The sequence below is a fragment of the Idiotropiscis lumnitzeri genome, chromosome 18, assembly GCF_059441095.1.
Source record: "Idiotropiscis lumnitzeri isolate Australia: NSW breed Sydney's pygmy pipehorse chromosome 18, RoL_Ilum_1.0, whole genome shotgun sequence".
Lineage (NCBI taxonomy): Eukaryota > Metazoa > Chordata > Actinopteri > Syngnathiformes > Syngnathidae > Idiotropiscis > Idiotropiscis lumnitzeri.
The window spans coordinates 7,799,312-7,826,455 of record NC_142408.1 but is presented as its reverse complement, the minus strand read 5'-3'; the positions used below and the strand labels follow the sequence as shown (position 1 = coordinate 7,826,455).

Genomic DNA, 27,144 nt, shown 5'->3' with positions numbered 1-27,144 from the left:
AACATGCACCGGAGCAAGACGGGAGCAAATTCATGATTTTTTCCAGTTCATCAAAGCCTCCACCAGCTAATCCCTTTCTTATATAAATAGCTCATTTGGTGGAGAGGGTAGCTGCCACATAGAGCTCGAACCCTTCTGTCCGTGAAGCTACAGCCAGGATAAGCTGTGTGTTGGATTGGCACACGGGCAGCCTGGGGCCTGCTGCTGCGCTGGCCGCCAGTACAGATGGAGGGCAGGGCTGGGCAATGCCAGCTTGTCAGTCGGATTAAAACGACTCATTTATTCACTGAAGTATCGCGCAAAGCGACCGGGCCAAAGTGGGGTGAGGGAAAAGGGAGGGAAGTGGCGAGTCGAACAGCGGTGAATCGGGGGCATCTTGGATGTCAGATAAGGTCTCTTCATCCCTCCCGCCGTTCTGCCTTTTGCCTGTTACTTATCTTTCTTGGGCTGCCAGAAGCCATTACCACAGTGTACGGAAGGCGGCCGGCAGGGTGGCATCTCCTAGTGCCCGGTGACAGATTGCCGCTCGGGCGTGGTGGCGGAGAAGGTGAGGGGAGAATAGCGATTGGCTCCGTTGGCCAGGAAGTGAACGCTGAGGGTTGGAGAAGGAGGCGGAGGAGGTAGAGTGGATGACAAGACCTGGCTGCGTGACCTTTGTGGTATAGCGTGAGTTACTTAAAGGGGCGCGGGGCCCTTCTTTAAAGAGCATGCTTGGCAGCGGATGCCGTTGTGGTGCTTGCAGGCCCAACTCGGGAGCAGGACAAGAGAAGGTGGCCCCTGATGCAGGGAAGCCTGGTTCTGCCCAGCGCCCTGCTGTCCGCACAGAACCTTGGTGAGGATACATAGAGGACAACTAGACATGTCTAATAACCTCTCCGACTCCAGAGGAGCTTCAATCATCCATCTTAGACGTCCTCAAAGTCATCACAGAGTTTGAGGAAGGCGCTCAGGCCCAGGTCCAAAATGAGAGGGCAGAATGCCTAAAGGTCAAAAACAAACTCCAGAAATGTCCAGTAAACTTTATGAAGGAATTTGGAATGGGCCAAAGAACAAAAAGTTATGAAAACTTGATCGCAGACACGTCTGCTTTGTGATACCAGATGACCATGATACATTTTTAAATTTGTGAGAAAATGTCCACACAAAGGAACACAATACATATGAAATGTGAAACGAAAAATGGGCAGCAATGTCCTTAAATAATTTTATGCAAGGATCAAATCTGTCAGAGATTCATATCAGCAATCTAAATGGACAAGGGAGGCATGTGCAAAAACAACCCAGACTCTCCTTGTTTTGAAATAATAAAATATTTTTTAAAAATTTTAAAAAAGGGAACATACATATTTGAACAATTTAACATCAGAGTTGAGAACTGAACACATTCAGAGCAATGACCATCCAGAGCTAGGAGGTCATCAAGGGGAACGGTTTTATCAGGTCTAATTACTCCCGATAGCTGTAATTTACAGGTTTGCGGGAGGGAAAAGTCAGCAAGATTCGCACTTGCGTGGATCAGCATCTGTCGCCATTACTGCACAGTGCATGCAGCCGGCCAGTCCAAGCGATAAACAACGAGCGGCGCCTGACAGATTAGCAGCGCGGGCTAAAGGACCTTCCACTGACACATCATTTCTCTTGCTAAGCGAGTTTGTTTTGCGGCAGATGTCACCAATAAAAACAGAAAGGCGGGAGACGGGGAGGGGAGGTGGCGACACAAGAGGTGGCCTTTGTTCCCGATCCAGAGAGGAGCAGCGTAGGAAGTGAAGGTTGAGGGCTACCTTTTGGCATTGCTGTGCTTGCTTATTTGCACCCGATGGCGTATTTCAAAATGCAAATTGGCAGTTCGTCTCAGATTTAATCGATCACATCGCATGTGTTAAATTGATCTATTTGCATATACGCCTCCCGGAACCTCTTCCTCCTGACAAACATACAATTGCTGCACAGTTTATTTGGTTTGTTTGGCAGTTGGCAAGATGCACGTGGTGAGTAGATCAGCTTACACATATGTTGGTGTGAGTAATCAAGTCTATGCATGCGCAATCCTTGGGTAAATCGAGAACTGAGTTTCAAGCATGGAATTCAGAGTGGTCCGCAGCAACCAAATGAAATCAGGAACATAGAAAACGTTAGAGTTGTTATCCAAACTATTAGTGTTCTGGCAGGCTGGTGATGAAAATGTACATCAACTCGGGCCAGGCACATGGTGTCCAAAGGTCTGGTCCTGTCCTGTTCAATATCTAACGGGAGACTGCCTGGTGGCTCCACAGCGCCAACCTTCAGAATCTTCTTCCACTTCTACTCACAATTGCCATATGGACGAGCGAGCGTCATTCCATTAGCAAGAGCCGAACAGAGAATGTGAGCAGGCCGGGGCCCCGGCCCTCCTGGCCTTCCCCTGGCACTGCCACAGGGCATGCCCTGCCCACCGCCAGCTGCCCACATCGGGTCAAAAGACACAACAGCCGCTGGCTACCCGAGTTTGGCAGCTACCTGACGCTCAGTACACTGAGATGCAATCCGTCAATATAGAGGAGCTTCCAAGGAAATTTAAACAACTGACTCTTTTTGGTGATCTACGTTGGAATCTAATGTTAAGAACATTTTCACCATAACGGCACCAACCAAATAACTGCATGGCCATAAAGCCGTCAGTCAAATAACCAAATGTTTTTTTTTTGTGAGTTACGAGAAGTTTGAGCATGATAGTTCCACATACATTTCATTTATACATTTATAAAGCATCTTGATATGTGCATACTATACATGATTCATGATTTGAACACAGATCCTTTTCGTGTGTCAGCTTCACAGTTCTCACCTGGTTGATAAACGTTGCTACTCTTAGCACCTTCGGAGGACAGCAATCAACAACAAGAACACTTTGCCATATATTGTCCGTATAGTACATCTATTTAAAACAAGTCAGTACATTATGAGGCTTTTTCTTTAAAAATTTGGGGGTTTTTTTTGTTGCAAACTCTTACGCATCATACCCAAGTCCGGTTCTTGATGTCTCCCTCCTCCAACATACCGGATTCGAATAATCAGGATGGTTGTCAGGCTCCTGCAAAGCCTGCTGATGAGCTGATGATTGGAATCGGGTGTGTCAAAGGAGGGAGACATCTGACACAGGCTGGATGGGGGCTCTCGAGGACCAAATCTGGGAACCAAAGCTTTAGTTATTGGATTACCAGTTAGTTCAGTTGTTAACAGGTGCTAAGACGAGGATGTAACACGTAAGTGGTAATTATTAGCTTCCATCTGGCCTGCAGTGTTACAGCAATTCTCAGCATGTTATTCCTTCACGGCAGCTTTTTCCTCTAATCCTGACATGCCATCACCTTGACCTTTAACAGGTGACTGAACATCCCTGAAGGAAGCTAAACAAAAAGGCCATCACTGTGTTTCCTACTGATATCACTGATGCGATATCAATTGGTATCTTGTAGAGAGGGGGGGGATTTGCTTCGCTGCTGCATGAAGCTCTCGTCATCTCACAGTATGGCTGGTTAGAGTCTGTCACAATGTGTAAAAAAAAAATAAAAAAAAAGAGAGAAAAGGAGTTGGGGCTGAGGGGCTTAACCACCACCCATCGCAACGATGGCCGCATGGGAGGGCAACTTGAGCACTGATTGAGAGCAGCACCTGTCAGGTGAGTCTTTCACAATTGACGATGCAGAAGGAGCGTCAAGTGGACTGCTTGCATCGCTAATCTCTGACGTAGCGACCTGCCGGGCTCCTGCGAGTCTCCGGAGGGTGGACGCCATGTGCCTGCACACAGAGTCTCATCCCGGGACCACGTCTCTGCTAATATCTCCCTGAACAGAAAGAAGCGCGCTGATATGCTCTAAATACATTTCATTATCATCATGATGCTATGACTGATTCTGCGTTGCGGGTAATGTGCTGCAGCGGCGCCCTCCCGGGACGTGTCTGAGAGACTGAGTGATTAAAACATGTATCATGAAGCATGCATCAAAATGTCCGTGCGGGCTTCCACGCAAGCTCCACTGACACTTGGAGGCAGCCAACAGCAGAGGAGGTGCTCAAGTGAGGCTGATGAAAAACCTCCTGGTAATCACAAGCATGCTGTTAGATATGCAATGGGATTGACCTGAACGGACCTCATCTGTATCTATAAATCCACATTATACCTTCGGTCACGACTTGAGTCCTTTCTGTTCAAATCAAAGCCGGCCGGTCTACTCTGGCCAGCTCTCATGCATTGGCCTGCTTCTGTGTGGCTAGAAAGGCGAGGATAAAGTTTTGTGACAGCATTTGATGAATGTTTAATCCAACATTCATACATGGCAAACTGGGATTTGGTCCCCAGTCAAAACCCACCAAAGACACACAGCAGGTGTGTGAAATATTCATTCATGACACGCTTCATTAACAATGGAACATACCGTGCTCGCCTTTCATGTATTCATTTCGATTATTGAAACAAAAGACAGAAAAACGGGCGATTAAAACAATAGTGGGCGTGCTATTCTATATTTGTCTTGCAGATTTGTCACCATTTGTTTTGTGACAAATAAATCTGTCATCTGAAATCCCGCAGTCATCTTGCTAGGAGTCAGACAGCGTTTGTGTTACAAGCTGTGACAAATGTCTGCCTGCGACTCTTCAACTCTGCATGCCAGTGCAGCAGTTTGACCCGTGACCGGTCCAGGAGCATCTGGAGCATAACTCGTCACATCAAACATTCTGATTAATGTCCGAGACAAGTACTGATCAATGTTGCTATTTGTAATCATTAACACTGTAAAATGACAGTGAATGATTTGACATCGGTGCTGACTGACAGCGGACGAATAAAGTGACAGATGTCTTGCCTTCCAGGGATGGAATCTGTTCTTTTCCTCACCAAGTGATGCCTATGTCACTACGGAGTGTCAGGGCTTTTTCAGAATAGGCCCCGCCTCCTTCAATGGATGTGTCATGTAGATTACCAAATTTCCCAGTGGAGATCATTAAAATTTCATCTAATCTCATTTAATTAAAACAAGAACGTGCAAGTCCTTGACACACTGTCCAAAGCTATATTGTTCGGCTGCATCAGGCATCAGCTCTGATAGTCATAAAACAAACAAAATGGAGTCATGTGACATTTTAAGACAAGAGTTTTCAGGTCAATGCACCTTTTTAGAAAAGACCATTTTTGGGGTTATTGCGAAAATAAATTTTGCATATTAGCCTTCGCTCACATAAACAATCTGCATTTTGCTGGTTGTTGAATAAATAATGATACGGCGTAAATAAGTATAGTGGAAAAGGCCACCACTGGCTTTGTTGTTTTGATAACCTTTTTCACATCACACTAAACAGTACCGTATTGTTCAAACTGTAAGTCACTGCGGGGTAGAAGTCGCGCCAGAAAGAAATTTTGCTCCGCAGTCTAAGTTGCACCTTATTTTATACTACAAAAAAATCGAGAACAACAAAAGTAGAGCTCAGACTTGCACCCAGTGCCGAGGTGCAAGGTTCGATTCCGGCACCCCGGATGCAATCCTGCGCCCGATATGTAGATCAGCTTCCACAACTGTTTGCATGTGCAATCAAATTTACGCCCGTTTTTGCAAGAGCAAACCTTTCGCGAAACAGGCCCTCAGTGGCGTAATGTGATTGGCATTCAAGTGAAGCGATGAGTTCAAAGGACAACATCAGGCACGTGTTTTCCGCATTTGATCAGTGCCAGCTGTGACAGCTGGCAGGTCAAAACTCCACCATAATCTCCTTGTGCATAAAACCGATACATCTGTTTTACATTTTCACATTAAAGTGCCTACACCTTTTCTTCCTCGCGGAGACACATGAAGGCGTCGGCCTACACGTTTGTCTTCTCCTCACGGTTGATTCCCACTTCTGTTTATGGCTGCAAGGTGTACTCGCCATTACTGTTATTCTGAACATTTATTTGAGGTATGTGACTCATTTTCAGGTATGACAGCTGTGACATAAAATCAATTGTCTGTTTGCAACCTTTTTCCGTGCATAACCATCTGGGAAGGGGTGGGTAAACCCTGTTTGGAAAAGGGCAGGCCGTTTCAATTGGACTCCTTTGTTTGAAGATTGGTTCTCGCCCAAAGTAAATACTGTAAAGTCTATTTTTGAAAGCCCATTGCAAATTAAAACCTACATAAGAATCGGAGTGGAGAGTATTAAAGGTGACAAAGTGATATCGTTTCCAGGTAGCCTTGACAGCTCAAACAGTGCAACTTTGGTAAATGCAAATAGAAAATGCGGGCAAAGAGAAACAAATAACATATGTGGGATATTTAGATTTAGGCTTAGTGTAGTCTACTTTACTTGTCGTACAGTGGACTTTGAGCATGTTTCTGAGTTTGCAGCATCCCTTATTTGCAACACCCTTTGGTAATAAATCTACGGAATTTTCACTCGTTCTCAATTTGATGAACATGTTTGTACAAGCTGTGTGTGCTTTTATAATCTTACTTTGAGCCGAGGATCTGTGCCAATAGGAATTTTTCTCCCCCATATTTTCAGTTGCCTTATTCTAGTGATAGAGGCCGATGAAGATTTCATTTCAAACATGAAAAACTACAGAATACACTAAATGGTGGATTTATGAAAGTCTACACGTATTTGTGATGTAAAAAAAAATGTTTGTACTGGCATGTTTTCGTTGCTGAAATATGCTTTGTCATGTAAAAAGGTGTAAACTTGATAAACTGTAGCTTCATTACACGGCTTTTCGATTGGCTTGTATTCTTGAAAAACTTGTTTTGTTCGCTTTCATTGAGGCTGAATAAAATAAAAGAAGAGAACATTGATAATCGCATATTTACTGATGAAATGTCCATGTAGCGCTCGTGCAAGACTTATTGGTCCAACCATACGCCACACACTGGCATTTTTGCCAAGGAGACAGAAAAAATATTGCAGAGAAATTAATCGATTCAAGTTAGGCGTGCTTAGCAATGCAAGATGCCCGCCAGTAGCTTCACTTCTTGCTACCGCGAGTAAACAGAGATGAATGTGATTGGTTAATTTAATTCAGAACAGAGCCACATCCATCTCAATAATAAAGTGGACACACTACTTCAGCTATTTCGTGCTGTCTATCTCTCCCTTTTTTTTTCAATTGATTTGTACTGGCGGAAAAAGATTAGAAATTATCTTATTTTTTAATTCCATAAAAACCTAGTATTTGAACAGGCTAGACTTTGTATATCCATTTAACATTAGTTTGCACTGTATTTGCATTTAAAATCTAATTTGTACAGCAGGTTTATAAGACTTAGAAAGAGCACTTAGAAAGAAATGCAAGGAACTTTATATACAGGTGATTAATGTTAGTTGAACTATAAGCAACAAATAAAAATATATAAAGGTCCAAACGAATTGAACTTTATTTTATTAACCGCGGGGGGGGACTAAGGAAGTGACGTAATATTTTACGTCACATCCCTAAACAACAAATATGGCGTCCCCCTCCGAGCCGTTCCATTTTCCGGATACTCAGCCCTCAATTGACCTTATTCCGATGGATTTAGAGTCCGCCGACGATGTTGTCACAAGTGCGAATGATGTGCCGGTGAAACGGGATCCGGCCGTCCCGCTTTTGTCACCGCTGAGCGGAACGCAGCCGCTTGTTTGGTCGGAGGATCACCGGCTGGCAGTGTGTACTGCCAGCTCGTTGGCAGTCATGGAGCTGGTTTGCGACATTCACAACAGAAAACAGGAGCTGATATTAAACAGGACTTCAATTCCAGTCCCCGATAATACGTACGAAATGCGGGTAAATATGCTTTAACTTTGATCGCTTTAAAGACGAGGACAACGGGCTAAAAAGCTGGACTTTAGTCACCGTTGTTCAAGCGCTCTTATTTTGTACTCAAGTAGAAATACAGACACGTGTCCAAGAAAAAAAACGCTTTTTAATTTAGTAAAGGCAAAACCAAATACAAAATTGAAAAGGAATTTTTGGTGCCAATTATATTCCCCTTTTTAATAATATGCTCTTACTAAGCACAAATAAGGCTTGCGTTGGCTGAGGTTTTTATGCCATCAAAACAACGTGTTCCAATAGATTTCCTATTGTTAAGTAGCATTACCTAACAACAACAAAAATCTAGATTTGCTTTTCTTTTTGGTTCACTCTGCCACTCAGAGTGTGATCGGGGGCCAAAACTGCCACATTAAAAAAATATAAATATATATTTTTAAATGGATGGATGGAGATAATAACAACCAAAAATATATAATACAAAATTAAGCTAAAAATGAATACAAAAGATTTTAAATCTAAAAATACACAAAATAAATGTTGAAATACAAATTTACATGTAAATACAATGAAATAAATGTTTATTTTTTTTTAATTATATATTTTTTTTGATTTTCACTTTTATTTATTTTTGATTATGGCAGTTTTGGTCCTTCATACCAGTTGCCCATCCCTGAGTTACGTCGTGTTCATCTGCAGAGGTGGAAAAAAAGTAACAGGTCTATTTTGATAGAGTAAGGAGAAGAAAGTTATCCATTTTCTAATGTCTGGAGTAAAAGTTAGTTGCCCGAAAAAAAAATAATCACGTAAAAAGTAAGGTGAGATCTTTGGCAGGTAAATTGAATTCAATAATTAAGAGAGTGCTTATCTTTTTGATAACTTTTGGTTCTTGACTTGGATTTCCCCTCGTAATTGTTTTGTGTGTGTGTGATAAATGTATAGGTTGGACCCCAAAAAGAGCAGAGTCGGGCCATGAAGTGGTTTACCGCACACACTGACCTGCCTACAAAGCAAGAGTTTATGCTGAATCGAGTGATGAATCCCTCGGGAGGAGTCTACAAAGGATTTAAATACGCCAGTTGGTCGCCGTTTGGTTGCGATTCCAACGGGCGGTGCTTGCTAGCGTGCCTGACTCTTGACCACAGACTCACCATCCATCACAGCCACAAGCGTCTCACATGGAACACGCTGGCCGATCTCAGCGCTAAGTACGGTGAGATGTTACAAGAACGAAGCTACGCCAAACAGGGCGACAAGTTGCCGGAGAAGAACCTCTTGGACTTTGAGGAGCTACAGCGGCGGTACCAAATGCAGACCCCAGTGAGGATGGAGTGGTCCAGCGTTTACACGCTCAAACAGGTGCAGCCTGACAACTCCTGCCGTAATGTGGAGATGGTTCTACTCGCTGTCCTGATGGAAAACGGCGACCTTGTTTTGTGGAAGTTTGCGTTGCCCTCTGAGAACGGCACGGATGTTGTTTTTTATGAAGCCATTGAGTCGGGTGTGAGCAATCCCAGTAATTTGGCGTGGTGGGAGTATGAACATGCAGATCGGCGAATGAGCGGCTTGATCGTCGGCAGCGAGTTGGGCCCTGTTAAGATCATACCAGTTAGTTTGCCGGGGGTCAAGGGTTACTTCACCCTGCGACACCCCGTTATCCTCTGGAAGGATTGTGACCGGATGGCTGTGGAGAACATCAAATGCGTCTCGTTGGACCACCCGATTCTCAAAACAAGCTGTAGCCTCATCGTGGCGTCTCGCGGTTGCTATGTCTTCTGGTGCTTGCTTATGATTTCGCCCACCGGACTAAACGTGCACACCTCTCACGTGGTGGGCCTCCACTCTCTCCATGTGGTGTCGCTAGCTGTCAGCCGGCACGGCGTTGTTTACACGTGCTGCAATGATGGCTGGATAAAAAAGCTGACTCCAAAATTTGCAGAAAAAACTTTGACTTTTAAACAAGAGGAGATGTTGTGCCCTGAAGGGTTGACAAACCGACGTCTGCATGGGATTGCGGTGAGCTACAATGAAGCATATATCGCGGTGGTCAGCACACAACATTTAGTTGACTCTTTTCACCCAATTCTCACAACCTATCATGTGCACTTCATTGCTATAAAATTGCCAGAAACCGCAGCCGGGCTTCTGCTCAAATCCCCCACTGAGAACCTGTACAAGCAAGCTGACCTGCTGGACCTTGTCAGGTGGAACATCTTAAAAAACAAATGCATTCCCCAGGCCTTGGAGCAGGAGCTGGAGCTGAAGATCCAAGAGGTGGACTCTCCTTACTTCTGGCGCTTTAAACTATTTTTAGTTCGTGTTCTGCACTTGACGCTTCAGACGCCGCCTACAGACCACCACTGGAAACCTTCTCACGAGCTCGTCAGTTCGCTCATTATGGACCAAGACGGAGAAGAGGACAAATATTTGGCCAGTGAGCACGATGCGGCCGACTGCGGTGAAGCGGAGAAGCAGCAGAAATCAGACGAGCGGATGGCGGAGGTGCAGAAAAGGATCAATTTGGTGGAGAGCCACCTTGTGAGAGAGAACATGAAGAAGTTGCTTGGGGAGGTCTACCTCAACACCCAGAAAACACAGAAGACGTGCATTCCGACCAGCGGCCTGGCTGACCACCTCTTAAAAGTTTCCGATGACAAAAATGCAGAGGTAACGTCCTGATCAAACACTATTGATCAGTCCTCCAACATTTCACGTATCATGGTTAAACTCAAAATTGTTTTGCACAAATACGGTCAACTCCGAATCTTGCAACTTTTGGGATGTTCAAACTTTAAGGTACGGGAGTTCAAATCAGTTCTAGCATGAAATGAATTTCTTTTATCGTGTTCTCACATGCAAGTAACATGTTTAATTTTATACAAGAAATGAGTGACCCAAGTTTTTCAAGGTACAAGTTGTCTATCAATTTATTGATTTATTTTTTGCGTGCTTTGACTTGTGAGCGCTAACCTGAGATAGTTGTGCTGCCTAACAGCTGACCTATCTCACCTCGCAACAAGCAGGAGTTTGGCAGATTTCGATTATAGGCGCACTTGTAGGGACGTGTACCGTAGTCAGTAAACGCTTTGTCTCTGGGCTGTCAGGTCCTGATTGGTCACATCAAGAAAAAGATGAACAAGCAGACATTCCCGGAGTGCTGCAGCTTGTGTCAAGAGGTGCTGCCCTTCACCGACCACCAACAAGCAGTGTGCAAAAACGGTCACATGTGGCTCAGGTAAACGTCCCGCATTCAAAGCGAATGTTAGCCAACCAGTTACGTTTTTTGGGATGCTGCAATTATGCCGTCCCCTTTTTTGGATATTTTCCACATGCCACACACTGATTGTGTGACATCCTAACCGTATGCTCTCCTTTTTGTCTCGCAATCTCGTCCAGGTGTGTGTTGTCCTATCAAGCGTGCCAGTCTCTGACGTTCAGACGCTGCCTCTTGCAGGATAGCATCTCTGGAATACCACAGCCTGATGGTCAGCTTCACTTTCGGTCTTGTCCCGCTTAGGTCTAGAACTGTCTGGCGAGGCTAATTGGCTGCACATCATCCCAGCATCTACCCTTGCATCTGCCAGGCTCGTCCACATTAATAATCAAGCGGCACTTTTGAACAACGTTCTGTTCAGAAACTCATAACATTATTCTAATGTGCCGTTCAGTTAGTCAGTCGAGTTGGACGAGTGGAGAGTAAAGAGCTGGGTGACGTCACAATGGCGTAATAGAGGTATAAATCCCCCCAAAATAAAAAAGTTGAAAAAAATCCAATAAAAATCCATTTTTAAGTATATCAAGTAAGTGATTGCATTTCAGGGGGTAAAAGGACAGCCAAATCAGTACCACACGTTAGTGGATGGTACTGCAAGCAATTGAGAAATGTGTTACACAATTTTCACAGCCCAAGTTGAACTGCCTTTTTCTGATACAAATGGAAATGTTTTGTTTGAACGCAGCTTTTCATATTGTATTGTTTGTTGATTTCCTTTTCCCTAGACCCACAGTGGATAAAGAAGATACTCCAGACGTCGTGTTCACTCTGCGACTCGCCAATGATCTAGAGTTGGAACAACCGCAGCAATATCGGCAAATTCTCGCAACCGCCTCTGTTTTATAATCACTGGAACGCATCTCTTAATTATATCATGCTGATATTTACGTCCGAAATTTTAAAATAAAAGTCTTTGAAGATTTGTTGACGCTTGTATTTCGTCACCAGCACAACCTATAAATGAAGCTGCTGAGGCTTTGAATTAGTGTTTTAATGAGGTAAAACATGTGGACTCAAACTTTTCACTTTTTTTCTAGCCCCCCCCACCCCCTCGACAAATCCTACTCAGACACTGTTTGCACAAGCACACAAAGGCAAGTTTGAAATGTGGTTATATCTGGAGACTTTCATTATTCAGTAGAACTTGAGGGTACCATAAATAAGTTGCCTCGTTTTTTTTTCACCCATATTTCTCCTGTATTTCCAAACCTTTGGTGTAGTTTTATTGCAAGTAAGTGGAACTTACTTACCGCTAGACCTATTTTAGTAATTTTAGACTTTTTCCCTTTCTTTTTTTTTTTTTTTTTGAGTGCAACAAATAATACATTCTTGAATAAAACATAGTCTCGTCGAAAAAAAAATCTCTGCGTACCTACTTTAATTGGCAGCGTAAAACAATTTCCATGCTTTGGGAGGAGGAGGAGGGCGGCGGTGCTCAGTCATTCTCTCAGATGAGGACTTCCGCTAATGTAAACGCAGAATAGAAGAAACGGCGAAGCAGATGAGATGAGCAAGAGGCAGGAAGAAAGTGAAAAGTGTGCTTAAAAACCTGCCGTGCTACCTCCCACGGGAGCGTCTTGTAATGAGATTCAGCAGTAATGAGGGACAGAACATGGTGCCAGATGTGATTCTAATTCTAATCAAGTAGGGGAGGGTACTGGTGAGGGCGTGTGAGCATATTGTTAAATACAATTTAAGGCTTTTCACCCCCCCAAATTTGGAGGGAAAAGTCTTGGTGGCATGTTCACCAGCCCTCTGCTGGGCCATTTCTTAGTGGTGTGATGTGTCGGCATCTCTGGATCAAAGCGGAAAGCTTGCCTGAGAAAGTGTGTCGACATTACACCTCTTTTTATTTATTTTTTTTCCAAAAACCCAGCCCGGCAGAGATGTTGCGGGTTTATTGGTGTCGTTGCAGGTATAAGCCCGACCGAGCTGTGGATATTCACTTCATTGGCAGAATATTGGGTGGTTCTCTCCCAAAAATGTTCAGAATTCAGCCAAAGTGTTGATAGCTGGACAGTGTCATTTTGAAGCAACATAACACCCTGTTGACAGCACAGAATGTGGTGTTTCTTTTTTTTTTTTTAGCTGATTCAAACTGAAAATACCGACTGTATTTCCAGCTTGAAAATGTGAATTTGTTCTTCCATTCCCGTTTTTGTGGTATGGACATGCTTTGTCAACATGCTGAAAATGTGACACATTGCATGTGTGATGTCATATCACTCTCTCAGGCGGTAATGTGAAGTTGAAGACTCCCACAATGCCTCACTCTGTTCAAGCTGGAAATACCAAAGTTTCCCTTTCTTATGAGATCCATGCTGATTTATTTAGTATTACTCCTTGAAATAGTGATCGCCATCAAACTCAAGTAAATATACTCTGCGCAGTAACAGTTTATGATATTTGAAGAGCTACTGAAGTGTGATTAATAAAAGGTTACGGGCGTGCTGCAGCCTAACCCAGCAGAAAGCAGGTGGGATATAGAAGTAGGAATTGGCCTGTTGCTAAATATTTTCCAACGAGTTTCATTTTTCAAAATTTGAACAATACTCTAATATACTTGTACACAATGTAGTAATTTATTGAGATTGACCTGTAGTTTATTTATGCGCAGCTGGTCTGGATAAAAAAAAAAAAAAACATTGACAGCTGCCCTTGATTAGAATTCTGAGTCTATTCTGCCTTCCAGCCCAAATCAGCTGGACGAGGCTCCAGCTGTGGCCCTGACCAGAATTAGCGGTAACACGAGTGGGTGTGTATTTCCCAAAAGTCTGAACAAAACAACTTCAAATATGACGTGCTCTCGATTGGGGTCAAGGCATTTTGTGCCGCCTATGCGTTAGATGAGATGTTGACGTTCCCACCACGAATCTGTGGATGCAGACGGAGGGTGGCTGCTTTTGGTTCATCCTCCGCCTACCTCCACAATAAACTGCCAAAGAGCATCTCTACCAGTAATTACCTGCTTCTCCTCCCATCTCCCCCTCTGTCTCCGCTCCCAAGGCTTCAAACGGGGTTTTTTGTTCTCTTTGCATACAATATTTATACCCTTTATGTTGGTGTCAGGATGGTGAAGATCACTGACGGAACCTTTTCACACCTTAATTCCATGTGATATTCCTTTTGTTTAGACTTGATTTGGAACATGATCCTCCCCGCTGTATTGTCTCAAGAGTATCACTTGATTCCGTCGCAATCCGTTGCTGCTGTAAAGCACAGCCTGCATCACCTGATGTGATAATGATGCGTTTCATTGGTTTCTGTTGACGGCGCTCGGGTTAGAAAAGTGACAACCATCTGCCATGAAAGACATTAGGCTTTGACATTTGGGAATAAGGATGCAGATGTCAACAGGTACTATAACACAAATCAGTAAATTCAATTTTTTTTGTTGTACCACTGCATTGCATCAGACGGATTGTCATTTTTCGGGTTAATATTTATGTGGTGGGCAAACAATCTTACATTGATTTATATCTATTTTTCTTTGTTACACGTCTTGTATTAGATCGCATCATTTTGTGTAAGATGTGCCCAATGTTGTGTCCGGTGAGTGTATATATCAACTCCCTGATTTTTCCATTGCACGAATTCCAAAGCTCTCTTTAAAACTGTTTCATGAAAACCAGTGTACCTTTTTTTTTTCTCAAAGCTGTCAAAACCATTCATCAATCGTCTATCTAGGATGCAGAAGCCCAGACTACCCTCATATGGCATGACTCCTTCTTGTGACCGTCTCCAAGTTAGCTTTTAAAATCTTGAGAAGCTCTAAAACTACTTTGCTACTTTTTGTTTCTGGCATTTCAAAAAAATGTTTCCATCAGCAATTCTCCTCACCTCCTCAAATTTTGCATGTACTATTCTGGCACCTTTGTATCGGTTTGCCTTTTTTAGACACGTTACAAAAAGACGCAGTCAACCGTTGCAATTTGTCCCAGGTTTGATCAGTTGAACTGCATTTGCTAAATTCTTTTGCAAAGAACACATTAAATTAACTACACAAAAACTTTGCACCAGTGTCCGATGCAGTCTTCAGTGCACCTGGTTCGTACTCCACGTCTGTTTGCACTCATTTTTGCACACGCAAAATTTGGTAAAATCAGACTTTTAGTCTTTCCAGCGTGTCCTTGCTCTTCAAAATGTTTTGTTTGATCTGAACAAAAGTACCGTCTCATCTAAAGTTCCGCTACAGATACCCACCACAGTTGTGTGTTCTGTGATATCAGACACACACACACACACACACACACACACACACGTGTGTCAGTGTTAATGAAGTCAATATGCAAGGTTGCCTTCTGCACTCTGGCGCTGAACGGGTGAACATGGTTGTCTAACTGGTTGGTTGACTTTCCTGCTCTGCCATCCCCCGGGGAAGGGGAGGGAGGGCGGTCAGTGACCCGCGAATGGCTGAGGGGGCGCTTGTGTGTCCCATCATTAGAGTCCCGATTTGTTCGTGGCTTGGAGTGCACTGAAGTGGAACTAATACTGAACAGCAGAAAGGACATGGAGAGGGAGGGCCACTTTTTACTGCTACATTAATTAAGCTCACTCTCAACATGCTCCCTGTCTCCTCTTGTTCTGCTGTCATTAAGTTGAGGGTCCGACTGCCTTAACCTCTGTGATGTTTAACAAACAGTCGCTTTAAGAGGCACTACATTTACTCAAGTGGTGTGTTTCAGCGCGCGTGATCAGCTTTTGCTTCATTTCATTGCAGCTCATTTTGTGATTGCTGAGCACAAGCAAGGGAATCTTAATGTGGCGTTCAAAATGCAACTGTCGTCATTTCTTATCTATCGACAAACAAAATACAGTATCTGGCGGCTTCCCAACTAGGGAGATTTTACTTCTCAGACCTAACTACTTGTGAAAAATTGGGCTTTTGATGCAAAAGGAACCCAGATTTTCAAACGCAACTTAAAGAATTACATTGTGTATATGTAATAATATGATGAAGTGATAAATTATGCATTCACCGAATATGATTTCCACATTCAACGGCACTATAAGGGAAACCATAGCGACCGTGTGACCAGCAGTGAAAATTAATTTGACACCAATGCTCTCTAAATCATTCCAATCTCGCTAAGTGGAATGGGAGAATTCAAATATTGTGCTAAAATGGGCATAATGGGTCCGTTTTAAATCACTAAGAGGAATAAATAGTTTATTCTGAAATTCTAAATCAAGGTCTTCGAGCTGCTTTTTCTGGTGTTAAGTCTCGTTTCACTAAGATTTGTTTGATGTGGCTCTGAGAGGGATTGATGGACAGTTATGTCTTCATTGCATATGGATGGTGAAAGTTGATTTCTTTCTTTATTTTTTTTTTTTTTAAATAAATGTTTTTCAACCTTAAGATGAGAGGGATGTGAGAACAAAAAGCCCTTTTGCAAATGTAACAGATTGCGCCTAAGCACATCTTAAGTGCAACACACTTCTCAGCAGGCCTGCAAGACATCACATGACGTGCAACGTGAAAGCGGCGGCGGATGATGGATGTCTGTCTCCATCAGCGCCGCGCCGTCAAGTGACAGCTCTCGGTGACGCTGACAAGTGAGGTTCCAGTCGAGACAGATTGCCTTCAGGTGGCTCACTTTTCAAAATCTCGCCGAGAACGTGCCGCGCTTAACTTTCCTTTTGAAGGCGATAGGACTCTGTCTTTTTTTTTTTTTTTTTTTTTTTTACCTTATATGCCACATTTCAGCAAGAAGAAAAAAGTGGAGAGCGGGGGTGGGGAAATGGCTCATTTGAGAGTTTGCTTTAATATCTGTCTTACGGAGATCAGAGTCATATTCTCATACCTCATATTTCAAAACGTCTATCACAGGCCATGTAAAATTCCCTTAAAAGTGCATTATGCAATATCATAGTAGTTTTGAGTGACATTTACCTGCCAAGGAGGGGGGTACCTGCTGCCTTTAGCTAAAAGGATTTCATCACGCAGGAGACCTCAGTTGTCGCTGTTGACTGAAATTAGAAATGAATGTGCCTCTCTGGTGGATAAATGCATTTTAACAAGTTAAAGCTGCTAAAAAAGCAACTGTATTTTTTTTTTTTTTTTTGGTGGCGACGTCCTAGTGACTGTTTAAGCGGTTGATCTGGATAACTCTCCCGCCTTCCTCTGTGTGCCTTCTTGGGGAGGAGAAATTATTTCAGAGCAGCCCCGTTATGCAGAATTTGAAATGAGTATTTTTGTTCATGGGGGGAAGAAGAAGAAGAAGAAAATGCCGGTAATAACTATGTGCAAAACCATTAGAATGCATATTTATGTTGCTTGTTATGAAATATTCATTAAGTTGGTATAAAAAAAGAACTGCCAATTGGGGCTGCGGAGGGAAAATGCGTGTTTATTTGTGTGTTTGTGTAAGATGAGGGCGATGGGGCACTCATCACCTCTTGCACAGGGGTACTGACAAAATCCTCAGCTTGAATATCTGACATGCCTTGTTTTGTTTCCTTCCAACCCTTGCTAATTTTCACTCTTCTCACCTTAAGACTTGTTCCATTCCTTGCCTTCCCTACATTTCATTCCCTCACTTGCCAAATTAAGAAATTAATGAGGGATAGGTTCTTTACCAACTGCCCCTGCAATGTTTACCACTGATGAAATTATAATGTAGGCCCTGCTGTATTATTTATAAGCCAATTAGGCGAAGTGTTACTTGATTTGATGGGGAGACGACACACAGTGTACATTTAACTAATGGAGACCAAGAGAGTAAAGGGAAGGAGGGGTGGGAGGACAGCTGAGGCGGCCTATTCCGCACATTGCTCTAGGATTACGTGGCTAATTGCCCTGCTTTATCTGTCTGTCATGGATAGCCATGCATATTTTAGCGTTCCCAAACACTTTGATTGTTTGCACTCGTGTTGGGGCTGTAACAAGTAGAGCAGAGGCCAGAGTGGAGTGTAGTTAAAAACTGGCAGCAGGGGATACAGGGAGAGGGTGCAGGGTGGTGGTGGTAGGGAAGGGGGGTGGCGAGGAGGCGGGGGGCCTGAAACTCAGACACAGTGACAGGTGGCGGAAAAGTTTGACAAAGAGCAAAGGTGTGCCGAGGTGGGAAAATACAGCCGAAATCAAGGGGGGGTGTCGCATACAGACGCTTCAATTAGAAGGCAGCTCCAACAATTAATTATCTAGTCTGCAGCCCGTCACATGTCTTCAAAATCTGAATTCATATTTGCGCCACACTGCGCCAAAGTACAGCGGTGTCTTTACAGCCAAAACGTCAATTATCCAAGCCGCTTATACCTCACGAGGGTCATGCCAGGGCAAAGAGATCCAAGGTGAGAGGTTGACCTCAAACATCGGTAAACACGAAAAATGACCATTTTAAAACCATATTTGCGATGCCCCCACCATGGTCTTTTCCGTGTTTCCACGCGGAAATGTGTTGCTGACGGGGTCTTGCGGCAAAAAATAATCACGCACTGCACCATTAATATTGTTTTTTTTTTAATTCATTTCACTAATTTCGTTCTCTGCTTATTGGTATAGTAAGAAGTTAAATTCATATTTACCATCTTTAATAATTACATTAAATTAATATAGCTTGGTGTATTTTGTCTACATTTACCTGATGATGATCCAGCATCGGTCAATCTGTAGCTGGTTTCATCAAGTTGCGAAACCAACCGCCAAATCTTCAACATTGGGTTGCTACAGGGTGCGCCCACTCACACAGCATGCAGATCCTGGAGCGACTCCGACTGATGAGCTCTCTGAAAGCTGATCAGACACTCATACTACGAAGGGGAAACTGGAGCAAAGGGATCCTTAATTATCTGATGAAGGGAAGCTTATCTGAATGGTTTCTTTTTCTCTCCCCTTTTTATCGTGCTGGATCATGTGGCAGATCTTTACATAACAAAAGAGCAGCCTGCTTGACCCGCTTCATCCAAAACGCCATTGTGATCCGCGGACATTGCATATGAGGCTGTTGATTCTTTTTGTTGGTTTGACTTAACTTAAGTTGTCGTCACTGGGGGTGAAAAAGAAAAACGTGACAATGAGTTCAAACGAGGGCATTTTGGTGCATGTATCAGTCTTCGACCTAACATAAGTATGTAATTAATTTCCAGTCAAAAGTATTAGTACATGGCTTTGTGCGGTGATTTATTTAAGGTTGGCTCAGTTTACTTCTTTTAGGAATTAGGTAATTATATCCTGCAGTTTGCAGGCCTTCTTTGGCCTTCCTATTAAGACACGCTTCTATTAAAAGTGCACACATTAACCAGGAGCTCTGTCACTGACGTCATCACCATGTTCACTTATTCATCCCTATTAAAGCCCATGTAAGGAGATAGCTGTTAATTAATATAGCTGTCGGGTAAATGGTTGCTGCCGGACCATTGCCACCATCCATCAGTAACATAATCTCGGCCTTGTTTTCATGCCAGGCCTCGGGCTCAATTAAGATAATGCCATGCAAACGAGGTCTCTCGCCATTAGCCTCATCAAGAGGGGCTGTTAATGGCGTAATCGGGCCACTCCAACAACCATTACTGTGGCATCTCCTCCCGACTGATGAGTTATCGGTGCGAGCGTGACTGAGGAGTCACAGGGTGGGATGGCCAGACAGTGAGTTGGGCCCGTGTGTTGACCCCGGAGGTGGGACGGCAGCAGCTGGGGGGTTCAAACATGTGACTGCAGCCAAGTCGCCCTCCCTTTCCACCCCCGTATTGTGTCTGGTTTTTGGAGACAGCAATAAACATGAGGCTCCTTTAGCAACGTTTCCTTAATTGTTCTGAAAAGTTCTATCCGAGTCAAGTTAATTATCATCCATCCATCAGTGTGCAGTCACCGGATCTCTGGGTCCATATAGACAAACAACTATTCACAATCACATTCATTCATCTTCCTCGGCAGCTCCATCATCATCATCATCCGTCTACCAATATTATCGATCCTCTGGATGTGTCCAAACCTTCCAAATCTGCTGTTGTTGATTACACAATTTCTATTTCCATTACTATTGAAAACCAACAAACATATCGGATTAGCATTAAACCAGGGGTGTCCAAACTACGGCCCAGGCACCATATGTGGCCCACCATTCATTTTCCAGTGGCCCGCAACGTAAACTAAAAATACTGTTTGACACGGCCCAGTAGGCAAGTTAAAAACAGAAAAAAAGGATGGAGGTGTGCTGAGTGAAAGAAGGGTGTCAAAAAAATAGATACCAGGACTTTGTTTTTAGTAAAATTTCCTATTTTTAAAGCGGAGAAAACACTTAAATATTTTCCGAATTTTGTTTGGGAAAAACTCCGACTTGCAATTTAACAATATAATTTCTGGTTGGAAGGGTCGAAACAACTTCCCTGTTGTGAGAAATTTTCTCAGAATTAATTGACAAACAAACTGCACATTGCAAACTGGACAAAAACAAACGCTAAACACACTTAAAAAGTGAAGAAATCATCGCGAAATACCTGCAGCAGTTGACAAAGTACAGCAATGTAAGCTACACCCTTTCTTTAAATTGCACCGAACTGAAAATGAAGAAAAGGAATTAGTTGCTCAATTCAGCTACAACAACAATAGAAGAAATGACCGTCTTGCCATCTAGATTTCCAGGAGACTATCGACGCTGAGTCACAGTCCCACACATTTTCTGTCACACTTCATTTGTTGTTGATTTGCAGTTCCCCCTCCCACCTGCTTCAGGAGCAGAGACAAAAACCCAGCTCCACAATGCACTGAACCTTCCTGTCTGTTGTCTGCCCACACCTCCAGCTACATGACTCACACCTTCTCACACATCCACCATAGGCGGGCTCGCATGAGCTTTAATGATCCCTCTGACACACATTGGGGCACATCATTCCGCAGCACAAGTTTGCAGCAGCTCAGGGCCCCTAAACCTCATTGCCAAGATGTTTTTGTCTGTCTCCGCGTGTGTGTGTGTGTGCATTTGTGTGTGTGTCCGTGGCCATGAACCTGAAGAGTGGGCAGCTCCTTGGGAATTTTGAAGAGTCAAGCCCCTCTAAATCTTCTTGTTTCAACTTGAGAAAATCAATAGGATAAATATCCTGTTTGCCTCTCTTGTACTTAGCAGCACCTCCAGCTTGCTCTGGTAACCAGAGCGGAGAATCTCGCTCTAACCTCAGGCTATGTTTAAAATAAAACACCCCCCCTACACCCCCTCCCCATCTTTTTAAAGCTCTGAACGACCAAGGATGTCAGGTGCATGTCTTCTTTTTATTTTTTTTTCTCATTCCCAAGTAAAAAACCGTCTCGTGTAAACATTTGCCACGTGATAAGTCCATGAGCGCCACTGGCTAAGTCTTGCGATCGACCTGCTCCTTGTGTGATTAGGCTGCTGAAGCTGAGCACAACCCAGACACAGATCGAAGATGGTACAATCTCAATATGGATGTGAGCAGTGCCGGCCACATCCTGCTGCTTTCATTGATTTTTTTTTTTCCTGCCCTCAATTATATAATAGAATCACTGTTCTGGATTTGAACTCACATCACAGTTTTGTGAGCATGCCCTATAAATGAAGAAAGTATTTTGACTCATATGAAATGGAGGTTTCATCGACTGCTTTGGCAGCCCCTCAGGAGAGATGTCGTTAGGACAACATGTGCAAAGTGTGTGTCTTGTTTTATCTCTTATTGTTCCAGGTGACTGACCCTGAAGACAAAGCGGCACTGAAATATATGGATGTTATGACTTTGACTCTTCTAATTGGAAGTCATTAATTGGCAACAACTGACACCCAAAACGACTTTATTCTGCCAGTACTCTCAATAGGAAGCTTGTTTTTAATTCTGATTTATTTTCTGCTGGTTACAAGCATCTGTGTGAGTAACGACAACACAAAGGACACGCAGGGAGATAAGGGGTGTTTGCGCCGTTGTGGGAGGGAACACGGCCGGCTTGTTTTTCATCCAATGGGCGCAGCTCCTTCACTCATTCTAAATTAAGCGCACAAGAGAGGTGAGGTCAACATGGCGGAGGGACCCGCTGGATATTCAAAAGTAATGTGTCGAATAAGTTGATTTTTACAATGATTAACTGGGATTGACTCAAACCGATGTCATATTTGTGAATGAACTACGATGACATCCACCACACACATCCGCGGAGCTCAGGAGCTGTCTGCCTCCGCCTGGATCAAATCCACCAAAATCATGTTACATCACTGGGCCACAACTTAGACCTGCTATTAGCGGGTCTAAATTAATAGTCGACTTTCATTCACCAAATTGTCAGGTGAGCCGGGTGGCGTCTTCATGAGTGATACCCCTTTATCCTCTCGAGGATCGCAGGTGAGCTGAAGCCAATCTCATCTAAATTCGGGTTTAAGATTTAGGACAACACCCTCAACTGAGATAGATGATTCTCACTGCTACTAAGTAACGGTCACGGGCTGAACTCCAGGAAGTCGATTTTTGAAAATCCATCTAAAAAGAATATGTGAAAAATAGACTATACATTTGGTTGATAATTTTTTTTTTTTTTTATTTGTAATAAGCGATCATTCTCAGGCATATTGTGCCGACACAAGTCCATTTAATGTGGACAACCTTACCTCTGACAGCTTGACTGACTGCATGTCATTGTAACCTGAAGTATTTCATGCCCTGCTGACCTGGTAAATTGACCCCTGGCACTCTGCTCATATAAACATCAACCTCATTCTCAATCATCCCATGATTGTTGCAAACGAGATCGCTGTTATTATCGGGGTGCCATCAGACACCTGGAGGATGAGCACGGTGACGAGACGCTGGCTGAGGATGTCTGAAGGAGGGACGCTGGCTTTGATGGGAGGGAGGGTAACCCAAGACGTGATGCTAATCTGACTTCGCTCTGACATTTTGGGGGATAATTGTAGCGTCGGCTGAGCTCAGGTGAGATGCGGGCGATCCTCGGGAGATAAGCCCTGTCGTTCACGTCGGTTTGCTCGTCTTCCTCTCACATGTCCTGCCCCCGCTGCTTAGTATTAATCGCTTTTTCCTCTCCTATATCCCTCCCTTACTACATATGAATATTCCCCGGAACGCCTGACATACCCACAGTGAAATGCAGTGGGGAAGGGTCGTGGGCGCAACTTTAGCTGGAGTAATGAGGCCTAATCCCCTGCTGACTGGGGCTTGTTTAAACAGCTCCTGACTGAGCCGCTCGGTAATAGAGTAATTAACCCCAGCGCCCCCTCCTGCCCAGAAGCTCTGCTCTTAACCATCAAGGCCCGTCCATTTTCTACTCCTTCATTGCGGCGCAGTTTTCTTGCCACGATGTGTAAAACTAGAAATCTGTAGTTAAAGACTACCCCAATGTAGCTCTTCTATGCTTTATCATGCATTCCAACAAAGGGGCACCAATTGAGGAGACCCTTCTGCGCTGACAAAATAGAACTAATTATATTGCTTGTTCGTTTTGTTGAGTTGCCGTATCCGGTCATGTAAACGGGTTCATTTAAATCAGCCTTAAAATTGAAAAAAATTGAAAACGTCAGCCGAACGAAGCCCGTGCATACATCCAATGCTTCTTGGTCTTAACTAGTTGGTTACCGAGGTTTGTCGTTGATGTCATTAAAAAGTCAACATTATCCAAAATAAGATTCTTCCCAGAATGCGCAAATGTAAACCTCAACTGTTACACTAGTGGCCGCTGTGAGAGTTGGGTGTCATTCTGAAGCTCAGAAGCCCCAATGTCCAGTTGATCCAATTTGGAGCAATTACAATGCTTGCAAACAGGACTGGACAGAAGCAGCAGGATTGTTTGTTCGTCATTGGCCGGGGTCTGCTCACTGAGTGACGTTCTGGTCAGCCTTGATTCCCCTAGATCCAGAACTTTCTATTAGTCATTAAGTCAGGTATGAATTAAAAAATACTTAAGTGTGTCACCATGTCTCGTGTTGAAACACATTCCGCAGCGTGGAACATAATGGCAATAGTTCAAAGTTCAAGGGTCATTAAAAGCACTGCGAATAACTTGAGGCAGACTGTGCATTCAGGTGCGAAACCGTATCTCTCTCGCCAGTGATCTGATTTCCAGACAATCATACACGGCAGATTCTTTGTATTTGCTTTTGGTGGGCTCACGAAAACAATCAGCACAATCAAACAGCGCACACCACACAGACATCCCATCAAGCCGCTATCGCAAAAGCCTGGCGTGTTCATGTCCCAACTCTTGCCGTCTCCAGCTAGCTTAATACATGGAGGTGCTGGGGTGTTTGAAGTCAGCAGCCAGCGCACATTATACCAGATGAAATGCTATCATGCGTGGTCGATGAATGGTTTGTGTCATTAAGAGAATAAGGCAAACAGGGAGCCGAGCACGCTCAGAACCTTCCTGCTTGCACGCCTTTCTGAGGGAAGGCAAGATTAAGGGGATGTTCAGAGGCTCTCGTCTGTCAAGACTTCAAAGATGCCATCGACACTCCTTGTTTCTGCCGGTGCAGCAACCAAATCGCACACACTCTGCTGCCTCTGTGGCTGTCAAAGCTCCTCTGACATCCCCTTCATCAGGTATACGGGCTTTAATCCAGACACAGATAAATAAATCAACACAGAGGGGTCCCGCTCTTTTCAGCACCTCCTGGCGGCAGGATATCCGCACAGCCAAGAGATGCCGACGAGATCTCAAGAAGTCATTAGTCGTCTGCTCGGGACAACAAAGCGAGGACAATTGCACGTTACGGAAAGGATCATTAATACAAAATACAGATGAGAAAAGATGTGATTTAGCCAATACACACACAGAAAACCGGTATGAAATGACATGAGCAGTGGTTGCGAGGTTTGAGCTCACTGAACTGGGCTGAAACGCCTCCAGATTGTTAGAATTGGATTTCCTTATCTAATTGACTTTTGGGGAGCAGAGATCAATAGTGTAAGAAAGAAGAGTGGGGATGGCGGAGGAGGGGGGGTTCATTGGATTCGACACATTGACAGTATATGGGGCACATGGATGGACACATTAGTATGTTTGGATATCAAGGAATCCAATGTGTGATAAAACACACAGCAGATGGAGGACCATGGGAAGAAATCTGAGGCATCAGCAGTGAAATAAATAGAGCAAACCAAAAGAAGCAGCACTGTGTACCCAATACGACTGCTTTAACACGCAGAGAAAGGAACGGGGAAGGAAAACACAAGCTGGAGAAGCAGAGTGTTGTACCTGTCGAGGTGCGTTTCTGTTGGCTCTTTTCATTTTATTTTAACAGCAAAAGCGAAGCAGACAGAGATCACCACAACAGAAATATGTTGTCTGAACTGAGAGGAGAGATCTGTTGATCCATTGTTCTGTTTGTTTGTTTTGAAGACCGGTCTGGCAGCACATAGCACATCCCTTTCAGAATACAAAAGATGCCTTAGAGGCAACATAAGTGAAGTTTTATGCTGATGACTGACTGCGTGACAAACATCGGGTGAAAAACTGCAACTCCTTTCAGCGGGGTACCTGGTTTATTTGTAAAAGTTAAAGACAAAAAAGGAGGTTTAAAAACTGACAGAACACACACACACACACGCACACAAACTCACGCACACACATCTAATTTATATCCTATAAGAAGAATGTGAGGTGCCCGTGGGGTGCGTGTTAGTTGTGAAAAATTAAAGGAGACGGATTCAAACTGTCCAATTTCCACATCAAACAAACGCCGGGCTCCATGCTCCTGGAGAGGCTGCCTCATTTCGAACACATAGCTTCAGAAAGAGGTAGCCCCCCCAATCCCCCCCCATCCCACCCTTCCATAACCACCACCTCTTCTGCCTCCTCATCCTCCCCCTGCTGCTTCATCCTTCCATGAGTCCACCGCTGCCGCCACTTTTTCCCTCTCTTTCTTCTTCATTTTTTTTTTTTTAAACTGGTACTCTCCATTTCCTCAATAACCCCGCTCTCTAATTCCCCTAAGCACTGTACTGGTTACACTAGCCACTGTCTCTCCCCTGCCTAATTATACCCTTGTGAGTCTATTAATCAACTTGTGAATTATTTAAGAAGGAGAGCTCCTCTGCCTGTAACTGGTTTTGACACTGTGAAGGGGAGACAGAAGAGAAAGGCAGCGGGTGAGGGGGAAGTGAAGGCTCAAGCAAAGGGGAGATGAAGGATGGAAAGGAACGAGGGAAACGGGAAGGTAGGCGTGAAGAAGGAAGAAAAGCAAAAACAAATAAAAAGAAAGGCGAGGAGGAATCAGGGCCTTCCTGCATACGTCCCCCGAGGACCGGGCTGCCTCGTGCCTCACCCAGACGAGACAAAACCCCCCATCAGCATTCACCCTGTTTGTTTTGTTGGTGTTGTTGTCCCCCCCCCCCAACCACCACCACGCATCCCACCCTCTATTTCAATGCATAAGTTTTCATGATAAACAGGCATTCATGAATATATGGAGTGGAACAGTGAGGAAAGGCGCAAGGGGAAGACAGAGGCTGAGGTGAGGGAAGAGAAACAGTAAGTCAAGACTGGAGGGAGGTCGGGGTGGGGGTCTATGTGGGGGTGGGGGGGGGGTATGTAGACAGCACAATGCGCGTGCACGCACGCACGTCAGGCTTCTGCTGTTTGACAGGAGGCAGCATTTCCCCTGAGCAGTCGACAAGTCTACATGGCCATGGGGATGATGACGTTGGCTGTGAACATGCTTCAGCCCTTTCTTCCTCTGGTCCGTCCCGCTGCAGAATCAGCTGAGAGGAATGCGTGGCCTTCCATTGACAGATTGACGCCCATCATAAGTAGCAGGGGCAGAAGGAAACCACTGACAAAGTCAGATCATGAGTATTTTCTGAATATTTTCTCCTCTTTGTCAGACTACAGGTGAATGAAATGTGCACCAGTCAAAGAATTGTGATGAACTTGATTCAAATTGTTTTGGATAAATCCAAAAAAAAAACAAAAAAAAAACGCGTTTTGGTTTGAAGTTTACATCAAATTCCTGAAACAGAAATTAGGACCAATCTATATATGCTAGTTTGTTGTGATATGAATTTCAGATGCAACACATACTGTACCGCCATAGACCATCAACGAGATGATATCGTCACCACCCCGTACCTAGAAAACGACTCTTGATGTGATAACATTCACTTCATGATAGATGAATTCTTTTCAAGGTGTAAATAGAAGGTCAAATCCTCGCACTCCTTTGAA

The 27,144-nt window shown here is 44.0% G+C and overlaps 1 protein-coding gene and 1 long non-coding RNA gene across 4 annotated transcripts in view; one reads left to right on the top strand and one right to left on the bottom strand.

The window, feature by feature from the left end:
- LOC148319376 (uncharacterized) overlaps nt 1-27,144 on the bottom strand; it is a 76,202-nt gene that overhangs the window by 28,496 nt on the left and 20,562 nt on the right. The window contains exon 3 of one of the 3 annotated variants that reach the window (XR_015839820.1): nt 12,426-12,497. The exons of the other annotated variants lie outside the window; for them this stretch is intronic. This is a non-coding gene — a long non-coding RNA (uncharacterized LOC148319376). Of the gene's footprint in view, nt 1-12,425; nt 12,498-27,144 lie in introns of those variants that run through there. 3 annotated transcript variants of the gene reach the window in all.
- gtf3c4 (general transcription factor IIIC, polypeptide 4) lies at nt 7,411-11,956 on the top strand. The gene is made up of 5 exons (XM_088281443.1): nt 7,411-7,771; nt 8,702-10,426; nt 10,864-10,994; nt 11,156-11,244; nt 11,759-11,956. Exons 1-5 carry the CDS (start codon nt 7,454-7,456, stop codon nt 11,821-11,823), a joined length of 2,328 nt encoding a protein of 775 aa, XP_088137569.1. The 5' UTR covers nt 7,411-7,453; the 3' UTR covers nt 11,824-11,956.